This window comes from Triplophysa dalaica, chromosome 9 (assembly GCF_015846415.1).
Source record: "Triplophysa dalaica isolate WHDGS20190420 chromosome 9, ASM1584641v1, whole genome shotgun sequence".
NCBI lineage: Eukaryota > Metazoa > Chordata > Actinopteri > Cypriniformes > Nemacheilidae > Triplophysa > Triplophysa dalaica.
The window spans coordinates 21305783-21321994 of NC_079550.1; the positions used below are offsets into that span (position 1 = coordinate 21305783).

Genomic DNA, 16212 nt, shown 5'->3' on the forward strand with positions numbered 1-16212 from the left:
CTTTAACCTCAATAACTGCACTAACTTATCTGCCCCACTGTAACCCTATTAACTGCATCTACTCACCTACTGCACTATAACTTCAATAACTGCACTAACTCATCTACTGCACTGTAACTTCAATAACTGCACTAACTTATCTATTGCACTATAACTCTATTGACTGCATCTACTCATCTATTGCACTATAACTTCAATAACTGCACTAACTCATCTACTGCACTGTAACTTCAATAACCGCACTAACTTATCTATTGCACTATAACTCTATTGACTGCATCTACTCATCTATTGCACTATAACTTCAATAACTGCACTAACTCATCTACTGCACTGTAACTTTAATAACTGCACTAACTCATCTACTGCACTGTAACTCTGTTAACTGCATCTACTCATCTACTGCACTGTATCTTTAATAACCGCATTGACTCATCTATTGCACTGCAACTTTAAAAGCTAATGTCTATAATTAATGCACACTTTACTTACTTGCACTATTGTATAGTCTAAATTGTTATCTGTTCACAACCACTTGTACATTAATGTTCACAGTATATAGCCTTCTGTATGTATTGTTCATAGTACATACCGACTGTCATATTTTCATAGTACATTCCTTCTGTAAAGTTTTTTTTTCATAGTACATGCCCACTGTATAGTATTTTCCTAATATTGTATTCTGTATTTATTAATACTGTATATCCTGCACTTGCTAATTGCACTTCTGGTTAGACCTAAACTACATTTCGTTACACTGTACTTGTATATGTGTAATGACAATAAAATTGAATCTAATTTAATCTTATCTAATTTGAAATGTAGTTAGTGTCTTGGCTGATCTCGCTTTGCTGGATAATTTGGTAAGCCTTTTTTTATTGAAAGCACAATGTAAAGACACACTTAACAGAACAATATATGAAAACATTAATATTTGAAAAAAAAACATTGAAACTAATTGAAAAAGATTAAAAAGAGGTTTGCACATTAATCATTTTAATAAATTATATAAATAAAAATGTGTAACATCATATTGCTTTTCTATGACTACATCGCATAACCCAATCAGAATAAAATGTAACCTATTCCACCAAAAATGACTGGAAATATTGTTTCTTTTTCCGAGTAGTTTAATTTAGGTTATGGAAAATAAATCTACTATAAATAATTAAAAAATATATAATAAAACCCAAATTGAGGAAACCATGCATTGCGCAAAGAATTTGTTTACAAAAGGCTTGTTCGACTTGATGCATTACGTCGAACAAGTCAAAAGACTGCGGTGATGTGTTTAATGACCGCATAGTATACACTCACGTGATTTATAAAAGGGAGGTGTTGTCACCATATATGGTAAATTGGGGACGTTTTGAATGCTAACGACCGTGAACGAGCACGGTACATGCGCACATATGGGACTATCAACAATAAATGCTTACTCATGTGCAAGAAAAGTGCGTGCGCAGGTTTGATAAATACAGATTTTTTTGGTACTTACACACATTCTAATTTTCATCTGCTAAACAAAATATTGAACCTTTTCATCGCACTTTTGATAAATGAGGCCCAGGGCTCCTTAGAAGCACTGGTGCTCTCAACTTCAAGAGTTGGTAGCATCCACCCAGAAATTAACAGTTTAAAGCAAGATAGCAACGATTGTACCATTTAAACATGCATGTGATGTCTTTTGTGCTTTACATAGTCACAATGAATTCATGATTTCCTGAAATCATATTTTTTAATCATAAAACAAATGCTCAAATTAGATATGTGAGAGGAAAGCAATCGGACCATGCTGTCAGTCCTCCTTATAGCTACTGACCCTTGTTTCTCATCATAGCATATAGAGAAACAGTTCCAACTAAAAACACATCATATTATATGCTTATATCGAGCAGGTATGAGGGGAACACGATAGTTTTTTGAAAATGTTTGTTCGTGAGTATATTTAATATAAGGTTAGTTGCAATTGCTAACTGAGGTGCGTGGTCCGTATTCGGTATGAACCGGTATATCGCACAGCCCTATTGTCTTCAGTAATAATTCTTCTTATGGCTGAAATGAAGGTGCGGTTTCAGGAGTGGTTTATGTCTGTTCAAAACGGAAGCGGGTTTAAAGGTTGAATATGACGTCGAGGTGTGTTAGCAAGTTCAACAGCTTCAGCTGTCTGTGTGTGACTCACATGTGCGGTCTTGAAGAAGTGATCAAATAAATGACAAGTAACCAGTGTATGTGAGTATATTAGACTACTACGACAAGGACCTTTGTTATCGGTTAAACATGACACAATGTGTGAGAAAGTCACTGGTTTAACAGGTTATTTGACAGGTCAGGGCTGACACAAACTAAATTCCATCAGAGACAACATCTCAAACAGACTGATTGTGTTTCTCATGTGCTTGAATTCCTTACATTTTTTTCCAGACAAAAATAAACTCACCATATTAAAGCGTAACACTAAATGGATCAGCTAGTGAAAGAAGCAGGTTTCCAGCGTACATAGATGCTTCAAGTGTATTATACAAGGAATCCCATGATGTACTTCCTTACTTTAAAGTGACAGTCCACCCAAAAAAGAAAATTCTGTCATCATTTAGTCATCATCTTCCGCAGAACAACAAAAGAAAATAATTAGGGAAATGTAGTTGGCCGAACAGCGACGACAGCCATTCACTTGTATTGGTTTTGTGTCCATACGATAGAGGTCAATGTGTGCCACCGCTGTTCGGTTATCAACAAGTATCTTCTTTTGGGTTCTGAAGAAAGGAAGTCATGCGAGTAAATGATAACAGGATTACAATTTTTGGGTTAACTATCCCTTTAAAGAAGCTGAAATGCCACTACACCATTTCTATACTTGAGTGTGTTTTATCATAGTTTGAATGAATACTAACGTTGTAAAATCTGAGTTGTAGTATTTGTTTAACCATATGACACGCAGTGGTTGTTTTTGGTGTGTGTTTATCTGAGGTTTTTATGGTCTGCCTGTAAAGGTGTTTGGTTAAGGATGGTCTGTGGATTCACTGGAGCTCAGGCTGATGTGTGAGGCTTTGTAGCTACAAGAGAGGCGTGTTTGTGGTTTTGTAATGTTTGTAGATACTGTGGAGTCATAAGGTACCATTTAACCACAGAGCAAACTCTAAACCAACACTTTAAAACAAACAGATGGACAAGGAAAAATAGGAGAGGAGTTCATTTGACCTGGTTTATTCCTTATACAGCAGCAGAAATGGCTCACAAACAAATGTATATGTATGTTGTACACGAACCTCGTAGAACAAAATGTTTTTTTGTAGTTGTAATAAATAATTATTTTAATATCTGCATGATAAAAAACATGGTGTAATATTAACAGAGAAGGTAGTCATAGCATTTGAGATGGGGATAGGCCGTTCTAATAATGGGATCAGATGGATTACACATTAAAGGGACAGTACACTCTCATTTAAAAAAATCTGTCATTCATTTACTCCCATGTAAATAAAAACCTGTATGACTCTTTCATGTGTGGGACACAAAAGAAGATATTCTGAGCCTGAGTGGTTTTGCGTTCATACAATGGAAGCTTATGGGACCAGTGTTTGGTCACCGACGTTCTTCAAAATATCTTCTTTTTGTTCTGCAGAGGAACGCAAGTCATATAGGTTTGGAATGACATGGGGGTGAAAAAAATTATATTTGGCCGTACTACCACTTTAAAGGTTATATGTTCACATGGCATTTTTGAAACATCATTAATCTGTTGCCCTGAACTGAGTTCCAAAGTAAACGGTATTACTTTCTCATATCCCAGCTTTATTTACACAGAAACAACTATAAATCCTCCGTAAGCCAAACAAACCCTTTAGTGCTACATAAACATTCTGATCAGCCCAAAATAGAGGTGGAGAAAAATGAAGGTGGGACTGTTTGCAACTCCACTGATGGCACACAGCGGGTGCTCATGAAACAAGTCATCTACACACCTTAAATATCTCAATTTGATTTGGTGGAATGCAGTTTTTTACTTAACAGGTTGTAAAAACAGACAAAAGCGAATGAATCCCTTGACAAGGACCGATGGGGAGGGATTCTCTTTAAAAGGCACATCGGTGCATGAATCTCCTGTAAAACTCCACAGAAATCACAGCAGTCCCATCATTCCAAACACTCTACTCACCAGCATGCTATTCACCAGGCCGATGGCCGTGTACGTGATGAATTTATACGGCACCTCGATCTCCTTCTTTCTGCGAGCATCAATATCACTCAAAGATGCTCCGTACACGAGACAGAGCGCCCGCAGGCTCGCCCAGCGGAACACCTGCCGGGTCAGCACCAGCATCCCAACCCCAACCAGGAAACGTGCGACACCGTGGCCCAACGCTGTAGGAGTCAGAGGTGAAAGAGTGACCGGAAAAGGCCCGACTAGTTCGAAGGTCTGCCCCAATCTCTCATTCACCCAGTATCCGACGGAACTTCCAGCCGCGCATCCTAAAATAATGGTGGTGTCTCCTCGAGTGGTGCTGTAATGGTCCAGTTCGGGGTATTTGTAACACAGGAAAAGTGGCAGTATCAGCGCCACTGCAGGGGAGATGGGGTTGTGGAGCTGCACTCGGTCGAATGTTTCCCAGAAAGGGTGCGACACGACTATGATGCCGGCTGAAATAAGAGCTCCACAAATCACATCCTGAGAGGAGGGAACATACCGAGAGTCCTTCAGTTCACATTCCTGTCATTTGTACTATGTAAATGTAAATGTAAATGTACTAATTTACCTCATAAGAAATGCGGTAAAGAATTTATATCTTTGTTGCGATAAGATAAACCTTGATTTTGATTGAAAAACATGATAGAAATGATAAACTACATATAGAGTACCACCTTCAATGAAAGTGTGATTTTTCGGACTCATTGCACTGCTTACCAGGGTAATATTTCAAGTCCAATCTTTAAGAGCCACACAGATGGCACAGGTTGAATTACAAGTTTAATGCTGAAGGTGCCTTGCCTAAGCAAACATCAGTAAAACTATGCCGTGTTAAAGGAACAATCTATGGGAAGATCTATGGAGATAAGCCAGTCTGCATGCATTATACAGGAGCGTGAATGTTTTATTTTTATAAGTAGCTTTTAGAGCCTTCCTCTTTTATTCTAGCTTGTCTACAGAATCACGAAAAACATACTGTAGACTTACCAGAGCCGAGTGCATGCCAGTGTAAAGACGACTCAAGCACACGAGTGCAGACAGAACCGCGGCAACAGTCAATCCAACTTCAAACTGAAACTAATGTGAAAGGAAAAAACACCTTTAAAAAGAATAGTTCACAGCAAAATGTTGACATCATTTAAACACTTCTGCCGTTTCATGTCTCGAGACTGAGATGTGTTTTTGCAAATATTAACTTTTCCGGAAAGAAAATAGTTGTATGGTTTGCTATATTTATGAATCTGATGCTTTTATCTTCGCAATATACAGTGAATTCAAATATTTTTTATCTTCACTCTTTCAAAAAGGTGCTTTCAAAGGTTCTTTGATGCCATAGAACTTTTAGTTCCATAAAGAACCTTTAACGTCTGAAAAAAAGGTTCTTTAGATTATAAAAAAAGTAAGAAAGAGATGGTTCTTTGTGGAACCAAAAATGGTTCTTCTATGGTGTCGCTGTAACAAACCTTTTAAGTACCTTTATTTTAAGAGTATAACTGTTCCTGAGGTCCAAGAACAAAATGATCAAATTATATTATTATTTCATCATATTCCTTTTGGGATTTGACTTAAAAAACCGCCAGGACATTTTTTGGGGGAGAAACACTGCTTCAATGTTCCACAGAATTATTAGTTTTTAAAATCACAGTTATGATAAAAAATTATATGACCGTCTTCCTTCCAGGGTTTCATTCATTCATCAAAAAACACCCTCCCATCCATCTTCTCTCTCTCCCTACGAGGAACCATCTGTACTGTAGTCTCCATCCACTCTGTCTGTCACACATGACGTATAGATGCTTCTCTAACAACATCCTCTCATCTCCTCCCTGACGTGTTCTCTTCCCACAGGGTTAATTCGGGACTCTGTTAATCACTGACAACATTGGAAGCATCTTTACGCATTCATGAGTGGCCACGCCTCCTCTTTTCTATCTCGTCCTCTCCATCTCCTCCTCCCTCCATCTGTCCATCTCTCACTCTCCGCCTCTATCAGCCGGAGGTCTTTCACAGGAAGTTAATGAAGAACGCTTCCTGAATAAGCTCAAAGGATTCCGGGTCACTTGACCTCATGTATAATTGAATTCTCCATAAATCACATATACAGGGTGATGGGCGATCCTTTACAAACAAATCGTTTAGCTACTGTGATCTCTTACAAATCAGTTCACCCTTAAAGGGATACTTCAGCTAAAATTAAAAATTATTTTCTATAATGTTTATCATTTTAACATCTTGTAATAAAGGGAAATTTGTTAGTATAGGTCTGTGTTTACGATGACAAAATGGAATATATTTCTGAGAAGAGTCCAACTGTAAGCTGGCACTGAGGTAATAAACAAAAGTATTTACGGGGTGTTTATAAGGAAGCTGGCAGATATTTTGAAATATTTTATATAGTCTATTATTAATCGATAACATTGATGACATCCAAGCTGGACTTACTGATCGACAAATGCATCCATCTACAGCCGACATTGATTGACAATCATTAACTGAGAGTTCATTATAAAGCCAAAGAGCAGATGTGTGGGAGGGACTTCCAGTGACTGATGGACGCTGATCCCCCGCCCCCTTCAGTTTGTTAAGCACCTCACCTTCACTCTTTCCTGAGCACTGAGCAGGAGCTCAAAGAAGATGGCAGTGGCCGCCATGGCATGCGTGGACGGCATCCCGTACTCAGCGTCCACGCGCGTCTCCAGTTTGACCACAGGGGGAGCTGGAGGCCGAGGGAGCTTTAAAATATCCTTCATGGCCTGACCAATATACATCACAACCTGCAGACATGGACAGAATAATGATTTTTTTTAAATGAGGAAAATTTGCTGGAGTTGTACCCTAAAACAAAAATAGTGCAAAGAAGGTAATACCATGGTACACCGACTGACACTATGTTACAGTAAAAATATCAGTAATAAGTTTACAGAATAATTCAGAAAGGAATATTACACTAAATGTATTAAAATAGAATAGCGTTACAATGAATTACAATAACTCTTACTCTACAGTAGTTCTAATTTTTTTTTTTTACATATTGAAGCCCAGTATGAAGACTTTAAAACACGACCCATACATGTTAGTTTTCATTTGCATGTGTATACATTAATTTGCATAGTGTGTGTGTGTGTGTGTGAGAGAGAGAGATACTCACAGCCCACACATTGACAAGGCGCCTACACAGAAACGTGTCGAGGTTCCAGTGGATGCAGGGCAGACAAGTGATGTAAAACACTTCATGCCCCAGCATGGCTGACGACAGAAACAGGAAATAGAGAATCCTGTTTTTCACCTCATAATGAGGCAGAGGATGCTCCTGTACACAGAAAATAGACGAAGCTGTATAAAATGATTTACTTCAATTCTAAATTACAATTAAGCCTTAGTTTAAACCTTGTACAGTTCAAATGTTTAAGAGATTAAGAGATCTTGTTGGGGCAAAGAGGCCTCTTATTTTCACTATGACACGAATTCAACTATCATCCATCATTTAAAAAATCTGATTTTCTCCTCCTATAGTTCTGTGTGGCTTGTATTTCTATCACTCTAGTCTATTATGTGTGAAATCAAGATGACATTCAGCGTTTGAGAAGGTCTGATGATCTATTTTTTGCATGAGTGAGCAGGTATTAAGCCATCTGATAATGGACGGAACTAGTTGTACTTTCTCTGCCCTCATAATTGGCATGACTTGGCGCTGATAAGGAATGTTGTTTTCTTGTTTAGGTGGTTTACATTAAGACCGTGTGAACCCTCAATTAATATGACTTGTAAATAGTAACCTAGTCACTTTTTCAAGTGTGTTGACACTTTAAGCCATAGACAACACAAAGCATGTCCAAATACCTATTTAGTGTAGTAGGCTATAAATAAAACGTTTTATGGTTCAAAAACTAGCAAACTTTTTTGTTTGATTGTCTTATCTTTAACTTAATTTTTATCTAACCTCATGACATATATTCACTTTTAATGTATTTAAGTGGGGCCAGTCAGTGTACCTATTTACTATTAAACACATGAAAGTAAGATTTTGCAATACTATAAAGACAACTTTCATCTGTAACTAGACATTACAATATTTTACAGCTCCTATAAATAATATGTAAGTGTAAATATTAACCCAGACAATACAAACATTCATGTGGAAAGCTAGTTTTATAGGCTGTGGTTAGGTTTTGAAACACGATTCCCAAAAGTACACCAACCCGAAGAACGGGAAATTCCTGTCATCTGGTATTACTGTTGTAAAAAGCAGAAACTCAATTGCTTTGCTTTAGGAAAAACCCGACAAGTCGTTTAAATGAAACCTTAATTACTTACTCTGGTTTTGTTGTCACATTGTGAAGTGTCGATCTTATAGTTGGAGTTACTGTCATGTGAGGCGGGCTTCCCGTTCACATGCTCCGCTTTGCGCCGACGAGTCTCCATTGAGTCATCATTGGCCTCCACGAATCCGTTTCGAGTCGGGCTCGAGCACGTCTCTGTCGGAACCGGGACCAGTCCGCATAACCGCTGGAAACCGGCCACGAGCTCCGGACTCTGCAGGTACGAGATGACCCCCCACATGGCCGCGCGAGCTTTGACTTGTTCTGCACCTGCCCGGCCAACGCGCACAGGTGTGCTTCCAGCGGGAGGTGACAGAGCGTGAACATGCACGTTCATTCAGTCAATGCTGACGTAATGATTTTTTGCTCGTTTTGATTGGCTGTGTGTACCTGAGGTCTGTTTGCGGAAAATTACTGTCCCAGGTGAGTCTTTCCTGTTATACGGGTTGACGCTAACTCGAAAAATGAATATGTTTTAATTTAAAGAAGTGTTAGTAAATAAAACAAATAAACTATTTAAAGCTAGATTATACTATATGGAGTGATTCACTAATTTCAGAAAATCTATGCCTTATTAAGCTTATTTAGTTATATAATTATGTAGATCTGAGTGTAGGAAGATGACCATAAAATATCACAGAATTCATAAATAATTGCATTTTTTTATTGAATAACATTATTTTTGTAACCACACTAAGTGTAACCATATATAAAGATAAAAATATAATAAAAACATATATACCTATATTTTTTATAACGTATTTTACTAGGGAACAAGCAAAGTTATATAAATCCATGAAAATAGTTGCCTGCAGAATATGACAAGCTTTCTGGTTTTTGGACGGTAAGATTAAGTTAACATGGTACACTTTTTCTTCCTAAAAGCATGGTTAAAGCAAAGAAAATATTCATTTATGAATATTGAATACTTAAAATAATAAAATTAATCAAATAGGTATAGATTTGTTTGTCTTTCTAATTGACAAACAGACCTAACAATACATGTTTCCATTGTAAAATGAATCTTCTATCAATATTTTCAACCAGAAAGTCAACTACATTTTGCCATAAAACAGCAACCAGAGCGCATCACCAAAATAAATGAACAGCGGCCTCTTTACAGGAATTACAGTACATACTGAACATCTATAGCCTATCTTTTTTCAACTTTTAAAATAGAAAACACTTAACCGGGAATATTCTGTGAATACTTTTAAGGGTCACCTATTTATCTTTGTTTGTAACAAAATAACAGTTAGCCAAAAGCTAAACTTTCTTCCAATTGACATCATTCACAATTTAACGTGAAACAATGTCCTTTTGGAATATAGTTCTTATTGATTTATTATTATTATGTCCATGAGAAGGAAACATGTTGCCCAAAAGGGGTGTTTGGGTATAAAGGTGGGGGGTTGTTGAGTCTTCTCTTTTGTTTAGATCGCATACAAACACCTGCAGGGATCGCACCAAAGACTTTTGCAAATCCTCAAGGTGGAACAGGGCTGTTGCTTCAAAAATGTAGGCTATCTAATAAGAGATAACCATAATTGTCAAATAACTGGTTACCCAGAACAATATTATTCTGAAACCAGTTCCTAAAGAAAACTGTTTTTTGTTTATTTAAAATGTCCTTATTGTTTCATGTAAAATACCTGTGGTAAAAAATGATGTTTGTTAATTAATTTCCAAGAAAAAGTGCTTGTTTTTTGTTGATACCATAGTTACAAACAAGAAAGAAATGTATGCTACCAAACTGAGTGAAAATATGGAGGGAGAGGATTTCTAAGAAGTTGCCCAATCTACTAAACTTTTAATGTATTGTTTAACGTTTTAAAGTCTAAAATGTTAAGGCCACCAGTTAGTTCATTGTACAATTATATAATGTATCTTGTGTCCATCCATCCATTTTCTACCGCTTATCCGAACAACCTCGGGTCACGGGGAGCCTGCGCCTATCTCAGGAGTCATCGGGCATCAAGGCAGGATACACCCTGGATGGAGTGCCAACCCATCGCAGGGTATCTTGTGTCTGCAAACCAAATTAAAAAGCATTTTGTAGTAGCCTAGTGACAGTTGTGTTGTCCTTTTCTGTCGCATGACGTCATTTTAGTCTTTTGGTAAATGGATGTTACAAAAAACGAAACCAATGAAAAGTGGTATGATTCATATAATAATATGACACTATATATAAAATGTACACTAATACGTATATAAAACATTAATATTTAAATAAAATATTACAAAGTAACTTGTTATTGTTTATTGTTGATTTCAAATAAATTAAATACATTTTCATCTTTCAAATGTGTGATGCATTTTCATTTCATATTTTCATTTAATAGCTAGGCTACATATAGAGTGATAGGAAGTAAAAAATGTACGTCATAGAAATCCAGGTCAATAAGCCTATTATTTGAGTCCAAACAGTATTTATATTGTTTATGAGGAATGTGGACTACTCAAAGGCACCTTTACAATACAATAGCACCTTCCTGAAGTCATCAGGTTTCTATGATATTAGTTTCATGGTAACGAAAGGTATTGACTCAGAATAGACAACAGACGAGAAGAGCTGTATGACTAAATGACCAACATTAACCCACACAGAGTCCGGTATGTTTTAAAGAAGGACCAATGAATAAATAAATCTGGACAGCAAAAGAAGAGTTAAATCTGACTTACACATTCACTGCGTCCTCCAGCCGCGCCGCAGATTTGTGAACGGCGCGTGTCGTTTGACCCGGACGCGCGCCTGACCCATTGATTTAGCGATGCTTTGATCGTGCCGTGCAAGGATGATGACGCGGCCACGGCGTGATTCCCGCGTCCCCGTCAACGTATCTGGGAAGCAACCGGGATTCTGTGAGGTCGGCTGCATCAGCAGCAGTCCACGCGATTGTCATTACATCACCTCCTTGGCTGACAAAGATATCGGTTAATTATTTACTTTATGGACCGACCGAAACGCGTTTTGAAGGCCTGACACAAACATGCCCGTAGGCACCAGGTTTAACGGAAGCACGTGTTTTTTACCGAGAGGATAAAGAGAAAGGTGGGTGACTGGCTCGCGCTCATTGTGTTGTCGGTGATGATGTGAGGCGGGATGCCATGGCAGCGGCGGATGTAGCAGCTAACGGGCCAGAGCCGCCCGGAACACCGGCGTCCGCGGTCTTTCCCTACGAGGAGTACGAGTGTAAAATCTGCTACAACTATTTCGACCTCGACCGTAGGGCGCCGAAAATTTTGGAGTGCCTGCACACGTTTTGCGAGGAGTGCCTGCACGCGCTGCACTTGCGCGAGGAGCGGCCGTGGCGTATCAGCTGCCCGGTGTGCCGTCACCGGACGCCCGTGCCAGACTATCGGTTACAGAACCTGCCCAACAACACCAAGGTCACCGAGGACTTCCCTCTCTATATCGACTTGGACCCTTTGCCTCAAGATGCGCTGCCGCCCCACCCGCCTCCCCTGCATCCGGCGCTCGTGGCGCTCAGACGCGAAGAGGACGCGTCCGGTGCGTCCATGGCGGGACACGCGACACCGTCGACCACGACGCTGTCCACCGCGACGACGCTGTCCCAAGACTCCGTCTCGCGCTACGAGAGTTGCCACAACTGTAGGCGGGTCGCGCTGACCGCTGGATGCGTGTGCGTCATCTTCTCTTTCCTTTCCATGCTCGTGCTCTTGTTCATGGGCCTGATATTCGTGCACAGCCACGGCGGGCCGCCCTCGCCCGCGGGACCTCTGTGCTTGTCTGTCGCGAGCATCCTCGCCATGGTCTCCGTGGTGGTTACGTGGCTCCTCTGCTGGCTCAAATACAGACCGGAGCACGAGACCGGCCGCGCATCGGCCACTGCCAACGCGAACAGGAGAAACGCGTGACAGAAATTATTGTTGTTCATGTGTGCGTGTGTGTTTGAGTTTTGCAATGGCTGATGACAAAACCGATGTCTAGACAGCAGGGTCGCGCACACAATGCAGATAAACAATGTATTTGTGCACTTTAGTCCAATTTTCAAAAAATGTGAGCAAGCATTTGTTTTAAAGGAAGCACTTTTCAAGCAAAACATTTCAGAACTGATATTAGTTCGAATTTAAATATATATATAAAAAAAGAAACATGTAAAATGTTAAGAATACAGTATTTGTCAAATGTTAGTGGATATAGCCATGTTACTCTGCTGGAAACCTGTGTGAACTTAACAAGTCCACGTCAAAATATGTTCAAATATTTTGTGAGGATGCGATATACAGTTGGAGCCAGAAATCTGAGACCACGGATGCACCCTTTTTGTAGTATTTTTAGTAATTCCATAAGGCAGTTTTCTTCACATATGAATCAGAAAATGAATACCATCTAAGTGTTAATTTAAATTAAAGCATTTATCATTTTTATGATGTTTTGAGATTGTTTCAAAGAGCATCTTTCGTGCATCAGTTGAAGAAAGGTAATCTTAACTTTTAGCTGTAGTTGAGCAGCAGGTTGCCAGTAACTTACTGTAGATTGAATTATTTTCCTATTAGTACTGTTTTCAATTTGAGTTAAACTAAATTAATAATTAAAACACTTTGGCTTTTGAGATTCAAAAAGAGCAAGAAAATACTAGCACAGCAGCACTGCAAAAAAATACATTCTTCCTAAGCATTTTTGTCTTGTTTTTTAGTAAAAATATTTGAAACGTCATAATACGGTATAACCTAAGATAAAATGTAAAATTTTATAAAATAAAATAAATATGTAAGTTTATGTTTAAGACAAAATTGTAAATTAAATCTACAGTAAGTTACAAACCTGTAGCAAAACTACAGAAACGTTTTACTCAATTTCACATATTTGCTCACATTCCAGAAGTAGTGCATATTATGAATATTTTTGTACGTTTTATGTCTTGACTTATCTGTTTCGAGGTCTCCGACTTTTGGTTGCCACTGTATATCATGCAGTATGCAAAATTCCTGAACTGAAAGGAAATAATTATTTTACACCCATATACTTAAAAAGGCAGAAAATAGGCTGATAATCTCCAAACGGCCATATAACGGCTGATGAATGGGTCTCTCACCCGATGGGTATATCCTCTCGCTGTATTATATGCCATTCAGCCTGTGACAGAGAGACGCTTTTCTTCATATGGAGCAATAGCTTTAATATGAAATTGTGTTTTATACCACCTCCTTGTTCTCCAATTCACCTATGCATCTGTCACGGTGAAACCGTGTCATCTGACAACCAACTGACAATCTCTTTTTGCTGTCGTCTTTGTGTGCTTTGACATGCACTGCATCACGATACATTAACCTTAGTGCTCACTTCATCTTTTAGTCATTGATCGAATTTGTGTATGACACAAACCTGTGAAGCAGTCTACCTGGGTACCTAGTTTAGAAAAAAAAACCTGCATGATACAGAGTAGATGTAGGAGCCAATTCGGTATGTTAGAGACCTTCCTTCCTTGCTTGAGAGCTTCTTAAATCATACTTGCTGTTTTTATCATCAAGGATTGTCTAATCTGTAGTTGATTGCGCTGGGAACTTCACACAGATCTGGGTTTTCGTGCATGTGCACATGAATGAGAACGAGTGTTGGTGCAGAGCTCCACAGATACTGAAGTTACTGAAACAGATCGCTGTTAAAGATTTGTTAAGAAAAAAATGCACAGAGGTGAAGCAAGGAGAAATGTGATATCCTAGAAGCAGTTCGAGTTTTGCAGTGTCCTCGTTCTGATGGGATGCAGCAGCAAAAATCAATGATAAAGACTCACACTTGGAAGTCAGTGTCTAGCACTGTCCAGTGTTTACTGACCCACTTATGAAATCATAAGTTTCCCTTTAGTCATTTGTCCCGAATGTGCAAAACTTATTCATGAAGCCAAACGTGTCTGGTTAACTTGCAATCACACGTTCTTAGTAGCCATCTGGCAGTATTAATAAATATATACTATTCAGATTATCTGTTTTGGAGTTTTGTTACAATGATAGCTGAGACACTTGATAGCCTTTATTTTTCCCTTTGTAGTGTAAAAGTCATTCTCTGGAATGGTAACCAAACTTGATCCGTATCTCTTGAGGGAACATTTCACCTAAAAAATGTAATTCTGCATTACTTAAGTCAACCCGAAACCCTCGCATATCTGAAAAACCCAAAATGAGACATTCAAAAACTCAAAAAAAAAATCTCTTTTCCATGGCAAATAAGTTTTTAAATGACAGAAGTTTCATTTTGGGGTGAACTGCTCTCTGAAATTAGCTCTTATGTGCCTTTCCTTTTTATTTATTCGTCTGTTTATGGAGGAAACAGACATTTTATTAGAAATGATCGATGGGATTTTATATGGGTTTACCGTTTAGTATTTTAGGCTGTTGTTGTTGTTGTTGTTGTAAGGAAATGTGATGATCAACTCAAGTCGGCCCCCTGCTGGTGGTGCTTGTGTAGTGCAATCATTTGTGTGTTGTGGGCTATTGCTTACATTTTTGTAACGAAGGTATAAAAACTGAAAATGTGTGTGTGTGAGGGGTATTTGAACTAATGCAATGGTGATTTTGACAGCCGGGGAACGTGCTAAAATGTAGACTGTTTGATGCTGTTGTCGGTAAGAAAATAAATGGTACAAAGCAGCACTTGTACAGGAATTAGTGTAGTGCAGCGGTGTTATGTAGTCACCAGCTTTACAGCTTCTCCTGCCAGATTAGACAACATCTATGTCATGATATTATTCTATACCAGGACTTTGGTTTACTGCCCTGCTTGATCCTTAATATGAATATTCTGGTTTATGGTGGTAAACAAGTATAGCTGTGTTGTTCACCAGCTAAAAAACGCTGGTCAGTCTGAATCCTTGTACTTGTCTTCTGTTCTGGTTTAGATTCTCAGAAAGTGAGAATTGGTGTAAACCCAAAACATTAACTCAATAAGGACCAAACTATAATGAACAGGGTATGATCCAGTCCTAATGGTATAACACACATACTACATACACTTGTAATGTTCTCATAAAAATTATTCATATTTACAATGCTGCTCTATGTGACCTTCTCCCTTTTTCATGAAACTGTAGCTGTAAGTGTTTGGATCATGCATTGACCCAGGGACTGTCTGGAATGAGATGTTTCCCTTAATGCACTCCTGTTAGTAACTAAAGGGTCACGGGCTTTATAAACAGCCCTTATACTCTGCTGTCATATGTTTAGATTAGAAATTATAAAATGTGTCTTTTTAATATTATGGCTTAATAATTGTTGTGAAACTTGTTTCAACTGTATTTGCACATTGAAATTGTTCTGTTTACATATAAAAACACACCTTTTGGTTGGCTAATAAATTATTTAAAAAAATTAGTTTTGACAAGAATTATTGTTGAAGTCTGAAGAACAGTGATGTACCTGTTTTTTTTTTTTTAAATATAACACTGAATTTCACAGTTCCTTGCTGTTTCTAGAGCATTTACGACATTAATGCCTTATAACTTTGCTAGGTTCTCTAAGATAGCTGAAGCCTGGAGTTGAGGGATGCTTGTGGAATGTGGGACAGATGATTTTGTTCTGAAGTTGTCTGCGGGGGGATTTAAGTTTTCTCTAACTGAACCCAATCTAATTGAGGTTAAAAGGATGGTGACCTTTTGCAGGCTAGACAAGACACATCACAAGACAAATGACACAAACAAAACATGCACTGTTGGAAGGTAAATGGTCAATTATATGTGTGTGTGT

The 16212-nt window shown here is 38.4% G+C and overlaps 2 protein-coding genes across 2 annotated transcripts; one reads left to right on the forward strand and one right to left on the reverse strand.

Annotated features, from left to right (window-relative positions):
- Positions 1–3191: 3191 nt before the first annotated feature.
- Positions 3192–8981, reverse strand: sgpp2 (sphingosine-1-phosphate phosphatase 2). Its single transcript, XM_056756783.1, has 5 exons — positions 8504–8981; positions 7338–7499; positions 6784–6963; positions 5177–5266; positions 3192–4669 (listed from the first exon to the last, which is right to left on the reverse strand). The coding sequence occupies exons 1-5, from the start codon at positions 8843–8845 to the stop codon at positions 4124–4126; spliced, it is 1320 nt and encodes a 439-aa protein (XP_056612761.1). The 5' UTR covers positions 8846–8981; the 3' UTR covers positions 3192–4123.
- A 192-nt stretch (positions 8982–9173) lies between these two features.
- On the forward strand, positions 9174–15820 carry LOC130428616 (E3 ubiquitin-protein ligase RNF186). Its single transcript, XM_056756792.1, has one exon. It carries the CDS (start codon positions 11617–11619, stop codon positions 12385–12387), a length of 771 nt encoding a protein of 256 aa, XP_056612770.1. The 5' UTR covers positions 9174–11616; the 3' UTR covers positions 12388–15820.
- Positions 15821–16212: the final 392 nt, after the last annotated feature.